The 16,357-nt window shown below is 43.0% G+C and overlaps 3 protein-coding genes across 3 annotated transcripts; 1 reads left to right on the plus strand and 2 right to left on the minus strand.

The window, feature by feature from the left end:
- Positions 1–146: 146 nt before the first annotated feature.
- On the minus strand, positions 147–9,090 carry slc38a6 (solute carrier family 38 member 6; the record flags this gene model as incomplete). Its single annotated transcript, XM_080849838.1, has 16 exons — positions 8,998–9,090; positions 7,726–7,844; positions 7,459–7,532; positions 7,143–7,195; positions 6,043–6,082; positions 5,092–5,170; positions 4,718–4,803; positions 4,566–4,624; positions 4,341–4,406; positions 3,930–3,983; positions 3,149–3,228; positions 2,735–2,835; positions 2,402–2,526; positions 2,128–2,272; positions 1,789–1,883; positions 147–230 (listed from the first exon to the last, which is right to left on the minus strand). The coding sequence occupies exons 1-16, from the start codon at positions 9,082–9,084 to the stop codon at positions 147–149; spliced, it is 1,347 nt and encodes a 448-aa protein (XP_080705964.1). The 5' UTR covers positions 9,085–9,090.
- Positions 9,091–9,286: 196 nt separating this feature from the next.
- On the plus strand, positions 9,287–11,544 carry trmt5 (tRNA methyltransferase 5). Its single transcript, XM_080849732.1, has 5 exons — positions 9,287–9,330; positions 9,536–10,176; positions 10,396–10,520; positions 10,737–11,379; positions 11,470–11,544. The coding sequence occupies exons 1-5, from the start codon at positions 9,323–9,325 to the stop codon at positions 11,523–11,525; spliced, it is 1,473 nt and encodes a 490-aa protein (XP_080705858.1). The 5' UTR covers positions 9,287–9,322; the 3' UTR covers positions 11,526–11,544.
- Positions 11,545–11,727: 183 nt separating this feature from the next.
- On the minus strand, positions 11,728–15,771 carry mnat1 (MNAT1 component of CDK activating kinase). The gene is made up of 8 exons (XM_080849855.1): positions 15,624–15,771; positions 15,003–15,155; positions 14,757–14,830; positions 14,467–14,570; positions 14,028–14,168; positions 13,456–13,584; positions 13,003–13,124; positions 11,728–12,174 (listed from the first exon to the last, which is right to left on the minus strand). The coding sequence occupies exons 1-8, from the start codon at positions 15,710–15,712 to the stop codon at positions 12,063–12,065; spliced, it is 924 nt and encodes a 307-aa protein (XP_080705981.1). The 5' UTR covers positions 15,713–15,771; the 3' UTR covers positions 11,728–12,062.
- Between the last annotated feature and the right edge of the window lie 586 nt (positions 15,772–16,357).

The following is a 16,357-nucleotide window of genomic DNA, read 5'->3' on the forward strand; positions in this document are numbered from 1 at the left end:
GTAGTGTAGTATGTGTGTGTGTGTGTGTGTGTGTGTTCCCTTCCTTATCCAGTAACAACTGCGTTATGAAGAGTGTCCATTGGTCCTGTGCTGTGTGATCAGTACAGCATACTTTGAACATTGTGCCCGAAGAGGCTGGGGTAGCCTCAGGAGTTCTGTGCCATGGAGACAATGATGACGCAGAGACTCAACAACCCAACCAACACACCAATCCCCACCAAACACACCGCCTGCAGGAGAGACACGCAACACACCAATATATAACTCCCATGGGAAAGGAGAGGCTCAGATTTGAGTGTCGCTCTCTGAATTTGATTGTCACACATATACTGCTGTAATTGTAAGGCTAAGCAAGAATTAATTCATTTAATTAATTTCACTCATTAGAAAATACTTTGGAGAGGGTGCAAGGCTTGCAAAGAAGTTTTAGGCTGTGTGAGATCTGTAGATGTGAAATATCAAGGATATTGATACATGCAAAAGATGAAAAGTCTTCAAAATATGAAGAAGTAAATAAGTTCAAAGTAACATGGGCAAGCCCCAATATGTTAAGATTCGAAACTGAATAGTTAAATTCAAGTCACTTATGCTTGCCTACAGGGTGCTTGCTGGTACTGCTCCCACCTACCTAAATGCTTTTGTAAGGGCAAAAGCTACACCCAGGATGCTGCGCTCGTCTTTTGAGCGTCGTTTGGCACTGCCGTCTGTGCAAACACGGCAATCCAGACTATTCTCATTTGTAGTTGCGTTGGTGGAACGAACTGCCTAGTACTACCAGAGCAGGGGCGTCCCTCTCGACCTTCAAGAAGCTTTTGAAGACCCAACTTTTCAGAGGGCGCCTCCCTTCTTGACTGGCACCTTGACTAGTGCTTAACTTGCACAGTTACATTCCTCCACTTCTTTTTCTTTTCTATGTCGTTTTTCTATTTTCTTATGTAATGTAGTATTTATTGTTACACCAGGTTTTTATTGCTCTTAGCTTGACTGATCTCTCCCTTGTATGTCGCTTTGGACAAAAGCGTCTGCTAAATGACTAAATGTAAATGTAAAAGAATACAAAGAGCATTAGAAGTGAGTTGATATAGCTGTAAAGAGTAGATGTAGCACAATAAGCTATATAGCGAACACACTAAAGGAAGGGAGAAACCGGTCCTTTCTAAATTTCTATTGCCCAAGACCTATTATGGAGTCTGCAAGTCCCTAACCTAGTCCATTTCAGACCAGTGGATGGTGAAATACAAACCATGTCTAGCCACACCCATGCTGGAACATACACAGCAATTCTGTGCTATACACACGACTGGTACTGAAGTAGTGAAACATCATTCAGTACAGCGATGGACTCCTAGAGTACATTTCCATTCAGACACCTCCAGAGACTGATTGCTCATGGTCACTCTCACTGACCAATTCACAAACCACTTCTACCAAACTTTATGAACACTTACACTGTTGCCCTGAAAATGGCAGGTGGCAGTAAACAAACTCAACTTTAGCATGCTAATGGCAAGGTAAAGATAGTGACTTAAGGTAAAGATTTGTCTAAAAAGAGTTGGTTAAAAGTCATTGAAAAGAAGTTAGCGGAGGCAGAGGGAAATACATAAATACCTCCGAAAGACACTGAAGGTAGAGACTGAAGAGCATGCTGGCACAGAGAAACAGGAGCAGAAATATCAAAGACACTGAAGGTAGAGACTGAAGAGCATGCTGGCACAGAGAAACAGGAGCAGAGATATCAAAGGCGGAGAAGGAGAGTTGAACCATAAAGCAGAGGGAGATAAGTGGTACCCCAATAGCTGGCAGAGACAGGAGCGGGTGGGAGCTCATCTTCAAGAAGAACAGGCCGGGGAACACAAACAGCAGGCAGGTGGAGGTGGTGGAGCCTGCAGGACAGATGGGGGAGGAGGGGGGAACAATGTCGGACAATGATGCAGCAGTTATTGAAAAGCATTTTTAAAAGAAAACAACCAATCCAAGCTCAGACCTTAATCCTAAACTTTGTCAACCTTAACTCAACTACTATAATCCTAGAATTCAGGGTAATGTATCCTGATAACATTATCTGTAAGGATAACTTCCTCCGTGAGAATGCCCTAAACTGGAACCATGGCCAAAAGCCTGACTTACCAACAACTCCAAAGACGTTCCTGATGTCCGGGACAAATATGGCTAGCAGCAGCACGATGGTGAGAAGCAGGATAGTTGTGAGGGAATGAGAGAACCAGGAGAATGGACGATCCCCCATAACCAACATCTGCACAGCCTTCCGAGCCTGAAAGCCGAACACACACACAGCCAAATCCTGAAGGACCTCCTCAAAAACAGTTTCAAAATGTAGAAAAGAGAGGGAAAAGGTTCCAGAGTGTGTGTGTGTGTGTGTGTGTGTGTGTATCAAACTCACTGGGAAGTGGATGAGAGGCACGGTAAGCAGCACTGCCAAAAGGATAGCCAGACGCACCAGCATCACTACAATGTCACGTGACAGATAGACATCGTAGCCTTGCAGCAGCTCAGAACCCACTTTATCTGAATGACACAGACCAGCTTAGTCAATTACACAGACAGATTATGCTTTAACCTTAATCAAAGATATTTGTGTATGAATCTGTCGTTATATCCATTCAGAGGTTTCCATATCTGTATGTTTGTACACATGAGTGAGTGAGTGAGTGAAGGAGAGAGAGAGAGAGAGCGAGAGAGAGAGAAATGACAGGTTTACAGGAGTATGCCATACCAAAGAAGGTGAGATATCCAAATAAGGCAGAGATGAAATAGAGTAGAAAGCTGAGGGAGATGCTGATGTTTGTCACCTTCTGCATTCGCTTCTTGGTGGGTCTGAGCAGAATAATCACAGAGAGCAAACACAGACTTATATCCACATGTCAGACAAGACTTTTTGTTGCTTTGTAACAAGACTGTCCGGCTACCAATGTTGCTTGACAAAACCATTGTTGAACTTTAATCTTTAATGAGTGAATTATTCGCTAATGTTTTATAAATCACCAACCACACTCCAGTGCAATGTAGGTTGAGCTCAAAGCAAGGCTAAGCATAACTATACAAAAACACATTATGTACACATAACAAACATAGATTCAGGTTGATATCATGGCTATATACAAATATCAAATGACCCGACATTACACACCTTTGCAGTTCACAGTAGATGGGAAGGACTGCAGTGTGACAGAGGAAAGAGAAGGCCATGGTGGGGACAGCATATGCACCCTGTAACAAAATGAAGTACAGGCACTTCAAAAGATTCGCAAGGCTTGATGAATGAAGGGTAACAACACAGTATCTTGTCTGTCCATTTGGTCAATAATGGTATGGTGCAACACAATACCACTCATCATAGATTGTTCAGTCAATGTCAGTGTTATTCTCTTCTTTCTGCTGAAACTCAGGGAGCTTCCTAGTGTCAGCATATTAGCGTTTCCACACCCCCACTTATTCTGACATCCAATAAATCAGTGTTCTTCTAAATGTTCTTTCTCTACTTACGGTAAATCTGTCAATATACCAACTCATAGGCTTTTACTCCATCAGTGCCCTCTTTACATAACATTTCATTTTACATTTAGTCATTTAGCAGAAGCTTTTATCCAAAGCGACTTACAAGGTATACACATTTTACATTTACACTGATGGCACACTGCACATCAGGAGAAATTAGGGGTTCAGTGTCTTGCTCAAGGACGCTACGACTCGAGGGAATCAAACTAGCAACCATATGATCACTAAACGACTTCTCTACCTCCTGTCCCACTGTCACCCCTCTGTGCCCTACAACAGTGTTCAAGCTATTTCAGAGGCTTATTGTCTGTTTATGCTTGGACCTGTTTAAAGGTCTCCAGAGTTGCAGCGAAAAGATACAAGCAGGCGTACTGACAATATATGGCATCAAAACGTGCAGAGGCCATACAAACCTGACTGGTGAAAACAAAGAGTTTTGGTGTGCATTCGGACACATTCGATGACAGCTGTGGAAAAAGAAGAAAAAAAAACACCGTCATATAAACACGATAGTTCTGGTATCGCTCATGATCAGATGGCTATATATTATCCTCACTCTGCCAACTCCACACACACACGATTAATGATCTGGAACTGTTTAAATTGGATTCCAATTGAGCTAGAGGCATTGCTATTCAGCTGAGACCCAAATTAGACTGCAAATGATCGCATTAACGAGTAACTCACACTTGTGTCCCATCCTCCTCAACTGCAGTCGCATGGTCATGGTCGAATTCAATACAAAAGAATGTCCTCTAGCATGCGGTACTGCTTTGTTAAGACAGGTATGTGTAAGCGTTTATGTTGTATGCATGCAAACAAACCTCATGTAAACTCAAGGTTCCATTAACCGGGAGGGGACAGGGAATGGACCATTTTTTTATTACAACCTTCAAGAAAAACAAACATCGCATTTATTCAAGAGCAACAATTTTGTATCGTTTCATCGAAAAAATTGTAAAAAAAAAAAAAAGAGAGAGAGGAAAAAATACTGAAGACAAAAACAGGTTTCAGTGTGTGTGTGTTTGTGGGTGTGTGTGTGAACTTACCACCACTGTGAAAAAGAGCATGAAGAGGAAAGCCAGAATGCTAGTATAACCTAAAAAACCTGTTGCAACACACAAACACAAACCCTGATTACATCCTACATCTTTTCCTCTACCAGTACATCCCATGTAAAACACATCCCTCAAAGCCTTACCAATCTTGGGTAGTATGGCCAGTGGAAGCACCACACAAACCGTAACCAGGATGACAAGAATTGTGCCATCCTCATACCACACATCCCTACAGAGAGAGAGAGAGAGAGAAAGTGTGAGAGAGAGAGAGAGAGAGAGAGAGAGAGAGAGATCCAGCTTTACTTGAATGTCAACAGAAGACAAATGGTAAAACATTTACACAAAATTAATTCCAAGGATTAACAACACATTGGAGGAGAGAGGATTGAGAGGCTAGCATTTCTGAGAGACAGGAAGGGAGTAGAACACGTGAATGTGTAGACCAGATGTTCATCAACATCATAAGGCATCTTTGCTGTGACTGACACAGGGCCAGTGTGTGAAGTATGAAGGTTACCGGTCATGGTCCGGACTGAGGAAGCCACTGATGCAAGCAGGAAACTCAGACTTGAGGATAAACATGTAGGAGGCCATGGCTGTGGGAAGGGAATTAAGAGATGAGTCACATTCCTCTTTTGCGCGCCAGTCAACACATACTTAATGGCACAATCACTGCAGGCATAGTCATGTAGGGATATCAGAAACAGGCATGAAAATAATGGTAAGCGGGTAATGCACATTCATGGCTCACACAACAAAGATACAGTATCTATGGTGACTATGTGGACACACACGTGCACACACACACACACACACACACACACACACACACACACACACACATTTTTATGTATATCAAACTAATTTACGTTTCCTCTTCTTACAGCACCCCGTTATATATACGTGTATATACTATAAACACTCTAATGATTCATTTCTATTTGTCAACCTCCGTAATTCCCAGAAATGTTGGTTTCCTCTCTAAAATGTTTTTTTTTTTCTCTCTTTCTGTTTATTGAGAACATGACCATATAATGCTGGACCACCATTTTCATACCAAAAAAGTGCAACAACCAAATCAAGCAAACAAACCAAAAGAAAAAACACAAGATTAGGCTTGTGTCCTACAACTTTGAGTTTCGCTTGAGTTTCGCATGCACAGTCCACTTACACTAAATGCATATATACTCACATTCACTAAACATATGATAGCTGCGTGTGGAAAAGCATTCAGAGGTTTCCATTTAAAAAATATAGATACAGAGCAATAGCATTTCAGGATATTTGGTTCTGTGAGGGGAGGAGATAAACTAAGACTGTCTGCAAGTGTGAATGTTTCTCAGAGTGATGCCTTGAGAGAATGGGGAAGGGGGTTGCTGGGGTCTGGAAAGGATTCATAAGAGCACAGCTCAGATTTCAGATCATTTGTGAATGACAGCATCATTCCAAAATACGCCCGGATACATACCTCCAATGTTCTGAATAAGAATGGCGCTGGCTACCAGGATCTGTGGGTTTGCAATTGTCACAGTTGGTCACACACTTACATACACACACACACACTCATTACTGAAACAATAGTATGATGACATTAAGGCTATGTGCACACGAAGTCTAGTTTATCTTCGTCCGCAACGTGCAGAATACCGATAGCCCTATCATAAATACGAACACTCTCTATCCGCACACGGTTTCCGCAACGATCGAAGTCTGGGGTAGAAAGTGAGTGGATTTGAATCGGTGCGGGGGCTGGTGTTCGTCTGCACGGTTTCACGCAACCTGATGACGTCATTGCCCCACGTGATCATTTTGAGATCTCCAACCACAATATATATAGCTTGTTCTACCTCAAAATCTCACTCGTGGTGGGCCTCGAATTCACTAACATTAACCCAGCCTTCTGATTTTTGATTAGCCTCCTATCTTGATATAATTCTTCTTATTCAGACGTAACATAACTTTCATGACCACAAATATAAATTGGCCAGCGATTTAATTGCTTTTTTATTCATAAATGTATGTAAAATGGCCGGAGCAAAGGCTCATGGGAAATGGGATGACAGACATGTCATGTTGTACTGTTCCAAACTCTTTATTATCAATAGAAAATATAATTCATTTTCGCATATCCTTTAGTCTGACCACTGATTTTATTAACCACCATAATGTAATGTTGCTAATTGGAGCTTGAATGTCTTGTGTAATGTGTTTATCCGTTTGCTGCTTCCTTTACCTTGTGCTTTTGAGTCTCTTCTTCTAGGTTTTTCACGTTTTTTCAGTTGTGTAAATAAAGCGCTAAAGCGCCACCCACAGGCGTGGGGTATGTACTACAGCCCGTTCAACACAATCTGGTGGCTCCGTTTTCACGCAAATCTCTCGTTACCAGGCTCCGTCTTTACGAAATTAAAAGATTGGATAGGTGTGAAAAATGAACCAGATTACGGGAATCTAGACTCCGTGTAAAGGGGGCCTAAGATTGAGGTAGTGTGATTGATTGGGGGGGGGGATTAGTGGCTTTGGGTACTAAGGCCACTTGAGACAAATTGTAAGTATGGGAAGAATACTTACTTTGCCAAACCTTCCAAAAGCTCGGCCACCTAGATCTTCATAGGATGTAACACCTGAGGAAGGAATGTATTGAACACTTAAACAAAGGAAGCCACATATTGAACCATGAAATCAGCCCTCTCGCTCACACATACATACATTATTATCTTTAAACTAAGCAAACGGACAGCAGAGAAGCTACTGCCCTCACAACATTTAGAAATAAACAATCTGTATTGACAATCTCCCTTCACTGTGTTTGCTCTTATCATTCTTTCTGGTAATAAGATTAAAAACCAAAGGTCAAGAGACTCAGACATATGAGGCACAGTTTTACCTGTTTGGTCGCATAGTGTGAGCAGCAAATGGATTGAATATGCAGCCAAACTGGACACTACAATCAGCAGGATACTGTACCAGAAACAACACATAGTTAATTCAGTGTGAATATAGTCAAAATATTGTTTTCCTAAGTGTGTATTTAATTTTAAGTGCCTGAGTGTGACACTCAGCTGTATCAGCTCTCATGTATAATTTTTTTCAAGTCACTGATTATCAGCTTAGAGCTACAATACTGTACAGAGTGGGTTGAGCATGCAGTCACCTGAAGCCCACGATACCGGTGTTGGCCATTGCATAAGCCAGCCCCAGGATTCCACTGCCCATAATGGCATTCATCAGATTAAAAACACAGGCCTGAAAGGAGGCATTTCCACCTCGCATCTGAATGACAAGCAGAGAGAAAAAATGTGATATGGTTGTCATATGATTGCCTGTGCACAATCAGGACCACACACACACAGGCCCCAAAGACACTGATGCCAAATACCAACACACATCATCCACCTTTCACACATGCCAATAACATACTCATGCCAAAGACACACGTGTCCAACCTGATTACACATCTTCATCATATCACAAACACACGTCTGATCTACACACATCAATATTATACACACAAACAACAAAAGGATAACTGCATAAAGCAGTAGATTGTTTCAAGTTTGTGAGAGAATACTATTTGTTAAGGAGGATATTGCACTAATTTGTGAAGAAAATTCTCTTTGTCAAGCCATGAGCTACCTGACCTGACAAACCTATGAAGAATGAATATGTAGCCAGAACATAAGTAAAGGAGCAGTGTTAAATGTTGTAGGTCCCTTGAACTCAACCTCTGTGGTCTAAATCTCAAAGATCTATACTGCCTGGCATTTTCCAGCACTGGGCCCCGTGACACTTTCAGAGAATCCCCACCAGGGCGTCCCTGTTGGAGTAGTAACATTAAACAGATCTGTTTTTGAAAGAATGCATGCATACCTGTGTGGATGTGTATGTCACTTTATATATTGTGTGGCTTTGAGTGGACTAACATCAAGGTCCACCAAAGACTAGAGGTAATTTGTATCTGTAACAATTGTCACAGTTTCTAACTACCTACCTGGCTGCTGTTTGTTGTAGAATGTAGATCATTACTGGTAAAAGGTCACTGCCTAACTTGGATATCTACACCAAAGTAAATTATGAATCTCACCTTATCCAAACATATTTTTAAAATATTATGAAAGTGTTATAAAAAAATAAAATGCTCACACTCTCACAAAAAGTGAAGATGATTGCAGAAGTCTGCAATCACATGTGATGCCACACGTCAAAGGGGAATGTGCATTATCAGCATTTTGTCATATGAAATCTCTGTGAAATCAGTGTAAGGACTTGATTCATTTGCAAACCTAGGATAAATTGGGGTGCGACTTTTTGTTTTGTTTTAAGATTGCCTGTTTTAAAACTTGCTGTTTTGCAAGAAATAAAGTTGAGACCGGTTATAGAGTGAGCAATTTATCTTATAGAAAGTTACAAACAAAATGCAACCTACTGGTCCCAACAGAGGAGTAGATTCGTCGTCATCCCCCTCGATAGGGCGGTAATCGCTCGGAATGTCCGAGTTGATGTTACGATTCATTCTTGCTTCGCCCCTCAGTAGAGGTAGTTTTGTGGATGGGACGGAGGAGGTATCCTCAAGACAAGGCGCAAAGTCTTAAGTGGCACAGTATCATCTCTTCTCAAAGTTGTGTTCTGTTTAAGTCACATGACCTACTTGCTGTTTGCAGCCGTCAACCCAACCAATCAAAGTAGAAAACAAACGTCCACTACTGATGACGTGTGTTACATACACGTGAGCACGGAGGACGGCGCTGGCGATGATAAGGTGAGCATTCTTGTGAGTTTTTGATTAATAACGTTAATATTATTGCTTTTACACAAGTTTGTGCATGTTTCTATCGTTAAACAGTTATTATCACGTGTTCTGTCAAACTCCTAGCTACTCATAGCCTAGTCATATTGCTCATAGCCATGACATGCAACGAAATAAGGTTGCCTGTCTATTTCATAACCCATTTACTTTTCAACAGAAGTGCATGCAAAAGCCTTTTTGCTGTACTGGAGACTCAACATTGTCTTAACCTGACATCTATGCTGCGCCCTCTCCCTTGTGGAAGCCCTAAACGAGCGTTAGGTACGATTCTTGTCCGATTTAAAGCAACAATGCTGACACCAATGCCACGCCAAGAGCAGCCCTCGCTCGACCCAGAGCTCTACATAGCTCCTTCTGCGGTCAGGGGTATGACCTGTCTGGACCGTGAAGCCTTTGCCCAAACGATTACTGTTCCAGGGATTAGGATACCAAAGGTAGTCATGAACAAGGTCGTTAAGCGTCTGAAAAGGGTCGCATTGAAAAGGCCGGGATTGAAACGCGTCGTTGATGAGGATGGCGGTGAGGAAAGTGAGCACAAATTGCTCCTGCTTGATCCGACGAAGATCACCTCTTCGGACGCGTTCAGCGAAGAGGAGGCAGGGACACTGAGGGCGTTCGAGGTAGCGCAAGAAGTCAGCCAGCATGAGCTGAAGCTGACATACGACAATCTGAAGACCGATGAAATTCTGCGCGCAGTGCTGCCAGAAGGACAGGATGTAACCAGCGGCTTTAGCCGCGTAGGGCATATCGCACATATGAATCTGCGAGATCACCAGCTGCCATACGGGAATCTTATAGGTGAGCGCTTCAACTGCCCTTATCCCTGCTGCTGACTGATTTAGCCATGAATACTAATATCCAGAACGACACCATCAACTGTTTATGTCTAAGCCTTTGAATTGATATTGTCCACTTTTGAAACATGCATACATAATATACATCGATATAAGGGACAGGCAATTTCAAGTCCACAGGCAATTTCTTTACGACTTTGATCTTGTCTACATCTTTCCGCAGGACAAGTCCTCATAGACAAGAACCCAGGCATTACCTGCGTGGTGAACAAGACCAACACCATAGACTCCACCTATCGCAACTTCCAAATGGAGGTGCTGGCTGGGGAGAATAACATGGTGGCCAAGGTCAGCTTCCCACCTCTTGAATATAGCTGTAGTTGATACATGTCCGTTCACACATTCATCACCCTTCGCAACACACCTGTACAATATAACTCCACCACTACCCATAATAACAGACCCTTATCAGAAGATGTGATTTGTCTTTTGGGCTGATGTAGTTTTGGGGCCAATTATTTCTCCAGATGTGATCATGTGAGATAAACAGATTTGTCCCCATAGGTGCGTGAAAATGGATTTCCATTCGAGTTTGACTTCTCCAAAGTGTACTGGAACCCACGGCTGAGCACCGAGCACGAGCGGGTGGTGTCCACGCTCAAGCGTGGTGACATGGTGCTGGATGTGTTCGCAGGCGTGGGACCCTTCACCGTGCCGGCAGCCCGTCGTGGCTGCATGGTCCTGGCAAACGACCTCAACCCCGAGTCTTACCGCTGGCTCAAGCACAACTGCCAACTAAATAAGGTCACCTCCAAGGTCACAACCTTTAACCTGGACGGCCGGGAGTTTATCTGGGGGCCGGTCAGAGAGCAGTTGCCTGGCTTGTTGGCCAGTGAGGTGGGGGTCCACTTTGTGATGAACCTGCCAGCCCTCGCTCTGGAGTTTTTGGATGCCTTCAAAAGTCTTTTAGTTCCTGAGTTGGACAAAGAGGCTTCTGGGAAGTCCAATCTCCCAAAAGTTCACTGCTATGGGTTTTCCAAGGAGGATAACCCAAAAAAGGATATGGTGGCGCGGGCGTCAGCCAGCCTGGGGTTTGAGCTGGAGGGACACTGTTCCGTACACATGGTCAGAAACGTGGCACCCAATAAGGAGATGATGTGTGTGTCATTCACACTACCACGAGAGGTCCTTTACGGTGCACACAAAGGTAAGAGAGAGAACGTGCATATCTGACACACACAATACATTTGATATATGCATGACACCATTTTGTTTGTTTGTGTGTGTGCGTTTTCAGACAGCCAAGATGAACCAGCTGCTAAGAAACAGAAATGCGAAGAGAAACTGGACTGAAAGATGCACACATACTGACAATCCTGTACATTTTCTCTTATTTTATAATAAAACATTACATCCCTATTCTCCACTCTGTTAGTCAAGAAGTGCTGAACAGACAACATATTAAAATAGTCTGTAAAAATATTTTAATAGAATATATACACATCATTTGAAAAGGAAAAGACACTCACTCAAGTAAGCCCTGAAACAAAGATCCTCATGAGGACAAAGGACTACGGCTCTCCTCTTGTCCTGTTTTCTGTATACATTCAAGATATAAAGAGCAGCAATCTTGATGGCATTGCGAACGCCCCAATGTAGATGTAGTATTGTCCAAAAAAAAAACCCTTGGGGATTTTATTGGTGAAGTTAACTCTTGTGGAATCTCCACAAGATCTACTGCCTGGTCCCACTCATTTGTCTATGAGACTTGAATGCTCCTGGGGGGCTTGGGCAGTCGTATCAGATGTTGGGGGTTGAGGCTGAAGCTCCGCTCTCCTGAAGGGTAGTTCTACAGAAATGGGGCTGGTGTCTAGCTGAAGTCAGACTAGATCAGGGGAAGAGACCGCTGAAGGCGTCCTGAACAGCACGATGACAGGCTAATGCGGAGTTGTAGCCCCCTGCCATGTCCTGCTGGGATGCTGCTCTCACATGGTTCAGGTACCTGAAGAGACAAAATTCAAAGGAAACGTCATCAGATGAATGGGAAGAACCCACACATCTCTCAAATTTGGTGGTTTAAAACATGATACAGGGCACACGGACCAGGTTAAAAACACACACTTCTGCCCAGCAAATGAATGGCATTTTAGACAGAATTCCAAAAAAAGCTGAAAAGGGTTTCACACTCGAAAGAAACGTAGGCTACTTCAACTTAAAAAAAGAAACCACGGAAAGAGCCAATCCATTCAGTATAAAATGCCATAGTGACAGCGGGAAGCTAAACCAATACTCCTGAACAGTTCTCATTTTGAATCCCCAGAAGAATGGCCCTGGTACATCCCTCACACAGAAGTAGCCACACTAATAAGGATTGCTAATATACGTCATGAAACGCATAGAATTGTGGGTACGTTTGGCCAGGTCGCTGCTTGCTGCTTGAAAACAATTGAAGTCCAAGCAGCAAGTAGCGAACTGGTCTAGTACGTATTGAATATACAGTAGCTGTAAGCGGTCAGTTAGCGGCTTCAAGCACTTCAAAATCACACCAAATGCAGCGCGAGAAATTAAACATTGTCGGGCCATACAGACTAAAATTAAATAAAGACGCAAAGACCAGGTATATCGAAAAACTCAAAGGAGTTGATCCCTATGAGCACAGCGACTGGTCCGGGGACATCAACCTGTTGCCCAATTTCCAGCATCCATATATCTATGAGTGTACATGTCTATGCTCGCGCCGACTTGTTTGTGACGCGGATTCCCAAAATGCGTTGCGTTCATGACGTCACATTAGCAATCTCTATACCCACAGCTAGACGGCGAGTCTTACCCAAGTCTCTGCAGCTGGTCCAGCTCCGGTACTGGGGGCCCGTGTGTGTAGATGTACAGGGGCTGATGGTGATAAAGAACCTCCCGGATTTCTGGCACAGGCTGCAGCAACACCGTCTGACCCTGAGAAACAGAAAGGATATCATTAGTTAATAAACATAATCAAGTAGTGCTACAAGAGTCATTTTTATTTGTACATGCTATTGCAAAGTGTGTTCTCTTTATGAGGCCATAGACAGGCTCTGTCATGGCAAAAAAGTAACTGGGCGCCAAAAAGAGGTCGGGTGATGTAATATTGGCTTTCAAACGAGTGACAGTTGCTATACAAACGATAGCATTACGTCAACTTGGCTCTTCTTGGCACCTGGTCACTTTTTGCCATGACAGCTCCAATAATGGAAATAGATGTACAAAATCATGACTGAAAGCACACACATAAGGGAGTTCAACTCACCAGTGGGATGCCTGTGGAGAAGATGGTAGTCTTGACAGCCTGCTTCTGTTTCTCGATCTGCTGCTCCAGCTGAACAGCTCTGTCCTTATGCTGAGCCAGCAGGACACACGCAGGCAGCTGGGAGCTCTCCTACGCACACACAGGGCACAGGACGGGAGAGGTCTTGATAAATAATCTTTTGTGATGACAGAAAATTACCTTGACCCATGACCTCTTGAGATGACATCCCATAATTTGAGCTTCCTACTCCCAAAACCTTTTTGTTTAGAATAGATGTAGTATTTGTGAAAATTACCTTTTAAAGTCAGCTTTTTTCAGTAATTTCTAGACATTTTTCTGATTTGAGGCCTTAGGAATAACGGTGGCACTGATTGTGTAGGATGTACACAACATTAACTCAGAGAGGTTGCTTAGTTGTGTGATGCCCCCCTGAACCTGACACCCCCAAAATTGGGAACAAAGTACCACTTTTGATTTATTCTTCACAACAATTATATGTGCGTGAGTCATCTAGATTTGGAAAGGGATAATATCAATCTGCTGCTCCGTGTACAGATCTGTGTATGTCTCACCAGCTCATCCAGCAAGGCCTGTTTGCTCTTTCTCTTGGCGTGGAGCTGCCTCTTCTCCTCCTCCAACAGCTCCAGCCTCCTCTCCTCAGTGCTCTTCTGCTCCAGCAGCAGCAGCTCCTCCAGCTCCTCCTGCTCACGTGTCTGAGGGAAAAGGAACGAGAGAGATTGCATAACATTTGTTCCTCCACTGTGCTTGAGTCTACCATGTTGGGGCCAGGAGTCAGGCCTACTGAAAACATTAAAATATGTGATGGCTTTATTGCTGCCATGTCTTCTTTAGTATATAATGTTTGTCTGTCTGGTCCTGTCAGGTGATTTGGTGCCTCTACAATCCAGATGTTGTCATACTTCACTGGTGCAAAGACCTGGTTCAGCCGAATACATACACATGTATGCAAACGCATTGACTCCGCTCATACACACAAACCATCGTACTCACCAGCTTCACTTTGTTGCGCTGGATGACGTCTCTGTTCTCCCTTTGATACTGTTCCATGATCTGCCGCGTCCTCTCCACCTCAAGGTTATTGGTCAGATTTAAGACTGCATGCAGACAGAGATGAGCGCATGTTTAAATCTCAACAGGTTCCTGCCATTTATATGGATCATAATTGCAAATGGGCTCATTGAACATTGGTTACCTACACAGCCATTCTTTCCAACACAATTATTCCTTCTATGCATGCAAGTCATGTCTGACGTAAAACAAATGAAATTAGACACACTCACCGATTTCTTCCACCTGTTCCAGATAGTCATTGTACTCTCTGAGGCTTGGGAAGTCAAATTCTCTTTTGTTATATCTTAAACAAGAGGCAGAAAAACACCAGCATGTAAATTACTTTGGAGTTCGAACACTGACATGCACATATCACTCCGGTGGTAGGTTGCAGGGGAGAGGAGGGGTTATCTTACAATAGTAAATGTAAACTACAAAAAGTATCCCATCAACTACACGTGCATGCGCGTACTTACATCTTTAGTACTTTCTTGCGGATTTCCACCTCTTTGTCAATTGCTGGATCCTCGAAGAGCTGAACACGGAAATTGCACTTCCTGAGCGGCGTATCACACTGAATGCAGTTCCCTGAGCCACGCACATACAGCATCTCCACACAACTCTCGCATCTGCAACAACCACAAAACACTCAATATACAAACTTGAATTGGCTGGCTAGTTGACAAAACAAAAATGAACCTGCCTCACACCATGTGTGTAGTTATGTTCTAGTCAATACCCCTGTGATATTCTTACTTTTCAAAGCATGTGCTTATTTTTAAGGGGACCCGTTCCATTCGTATGTTTGGTGCAAATACATGTTTTGCTTAGAAGACACATGAGATATTGGTCCCAGCTAGCGAAGTAGCCTATGTTTGTGTTCAATCGACGTAAAAGTTAGGCCATTATCAAACCAAGCTAAATGTAGACTGCAATAACCTGCTTTATTCAATATGGCTATATGATTTATATATCCCTAGTAACCTCTTTTACTGATAAAAGTCAAAACTTGAAACTACTAGCACAGCTGTCAAGGAGTACAAAGCCCATGATAGCTGTTGTAGCCATTGCTAGCTAACAAACTTAAAGCTACTTACAGTGTGTGACCGCAGACGTTGACCATAAGCTTTAGAGATGGATTTCTGTATTTCGTCGTTTTGCATCGCGGACACCCCTGGTCGTCCATTGCAAGCAATATCTTGGTCTTTTAAACTAATAGGTTCTCACTATCATGCAGTGATGTACACAGACTGTAAACTGCAACCCGATGCGTCGTTAAATAAGTTCCGAGTGGCAATGTGGAGCAACGACATTTGAGTTCTCCTTACAGACGAGCACTCTGCTGTATTTATTGATACAACTACGTCCATGCTTTCCACGGAATCAAGCCTGATTCTCCCAAAATAGTTTTTTTGTTGGTTAACTTTTTACTCGTAGGCTATTGAAATGACAGATGGAATTAATTAAGTCTATATTTCCAATGTCAACGAAAAGCAAAAAAGCACTGCACTGATACTATTTTGAACACGGTTCACTTCCAGTAGACTACGTTAGTTTTGTTCCTATATCAGTTCAACTTCGAGGTATCTGTTTTTTTATTTTGCCAGTTGCGCGCTAATCAGTTCATCATATTTCTGAACCACATTCCATTATGGTCGATAATGGATACCCCTTTACATTTCATCAATAAGGCCGTCCAGTCTGACATTAAAGCTGCCCTATCTGAGATCAGAGTGTGCTGGACCCAAGGACACCTAACTGAGATACAGAGATTGGTGGAAAAAATGACGGAAGACGAGACCTCCCGAAAGTCAGCGCAGGAGGACAAGGC

This window comes from Sprattus sprattus, assembly GCF_963457725.1.
Source record: "Sprattus sprattus genome assembly, chromosome: 13".
NCBI lineage: Eukaryota > Metazoa > Chordata > Actinopteri > Clupeiformes > Clupeidae > Sprattus > Sprattus sprattus.

Excerpts from the sequence above, each read along its gene's own strand:
- mnat1 (XM_080849855.1), bottom strand. The coding sequence starts at position 15,712 with ATGGACGACCAGGGGTGTCCGCGATGCAAAACGACGAAATACAGAAAT. Across the intron at positions 15,156-15,623 it reads AACGTCTGCGGTCACACACT|ATGCGAGAGTTGTGTGGAGA; the intron begins GTAAGTAGCTTT and ends TGGTTGTTGCAG. Across the intron at positions 14,169-14,466 it reads AGCGCAACAAAGTGAAGCTG|ACACGTGAGCAGGAGGAGCT; the intron begins GTGAGTACGATG and ends CTTTTCCCTCAG.
- trmt5 (XM_080849732.1), top strand. Across the intron at positions 10,177-10,395 it reads GCCATACGGGAATCTTATAG|GACAAGTCCTCATAGACAAG; the intron begins GTGAGCGCTTCA and ends ATCTTTCCGCAG. Across the intron at positions 10,521-10,736 it reads AGAATAACATGGTGGCCAAG|GTGCGTGAAAATGGATTTCC; the intron begins GTCAGCTTCCCA and ends TTGTCCCCATAG.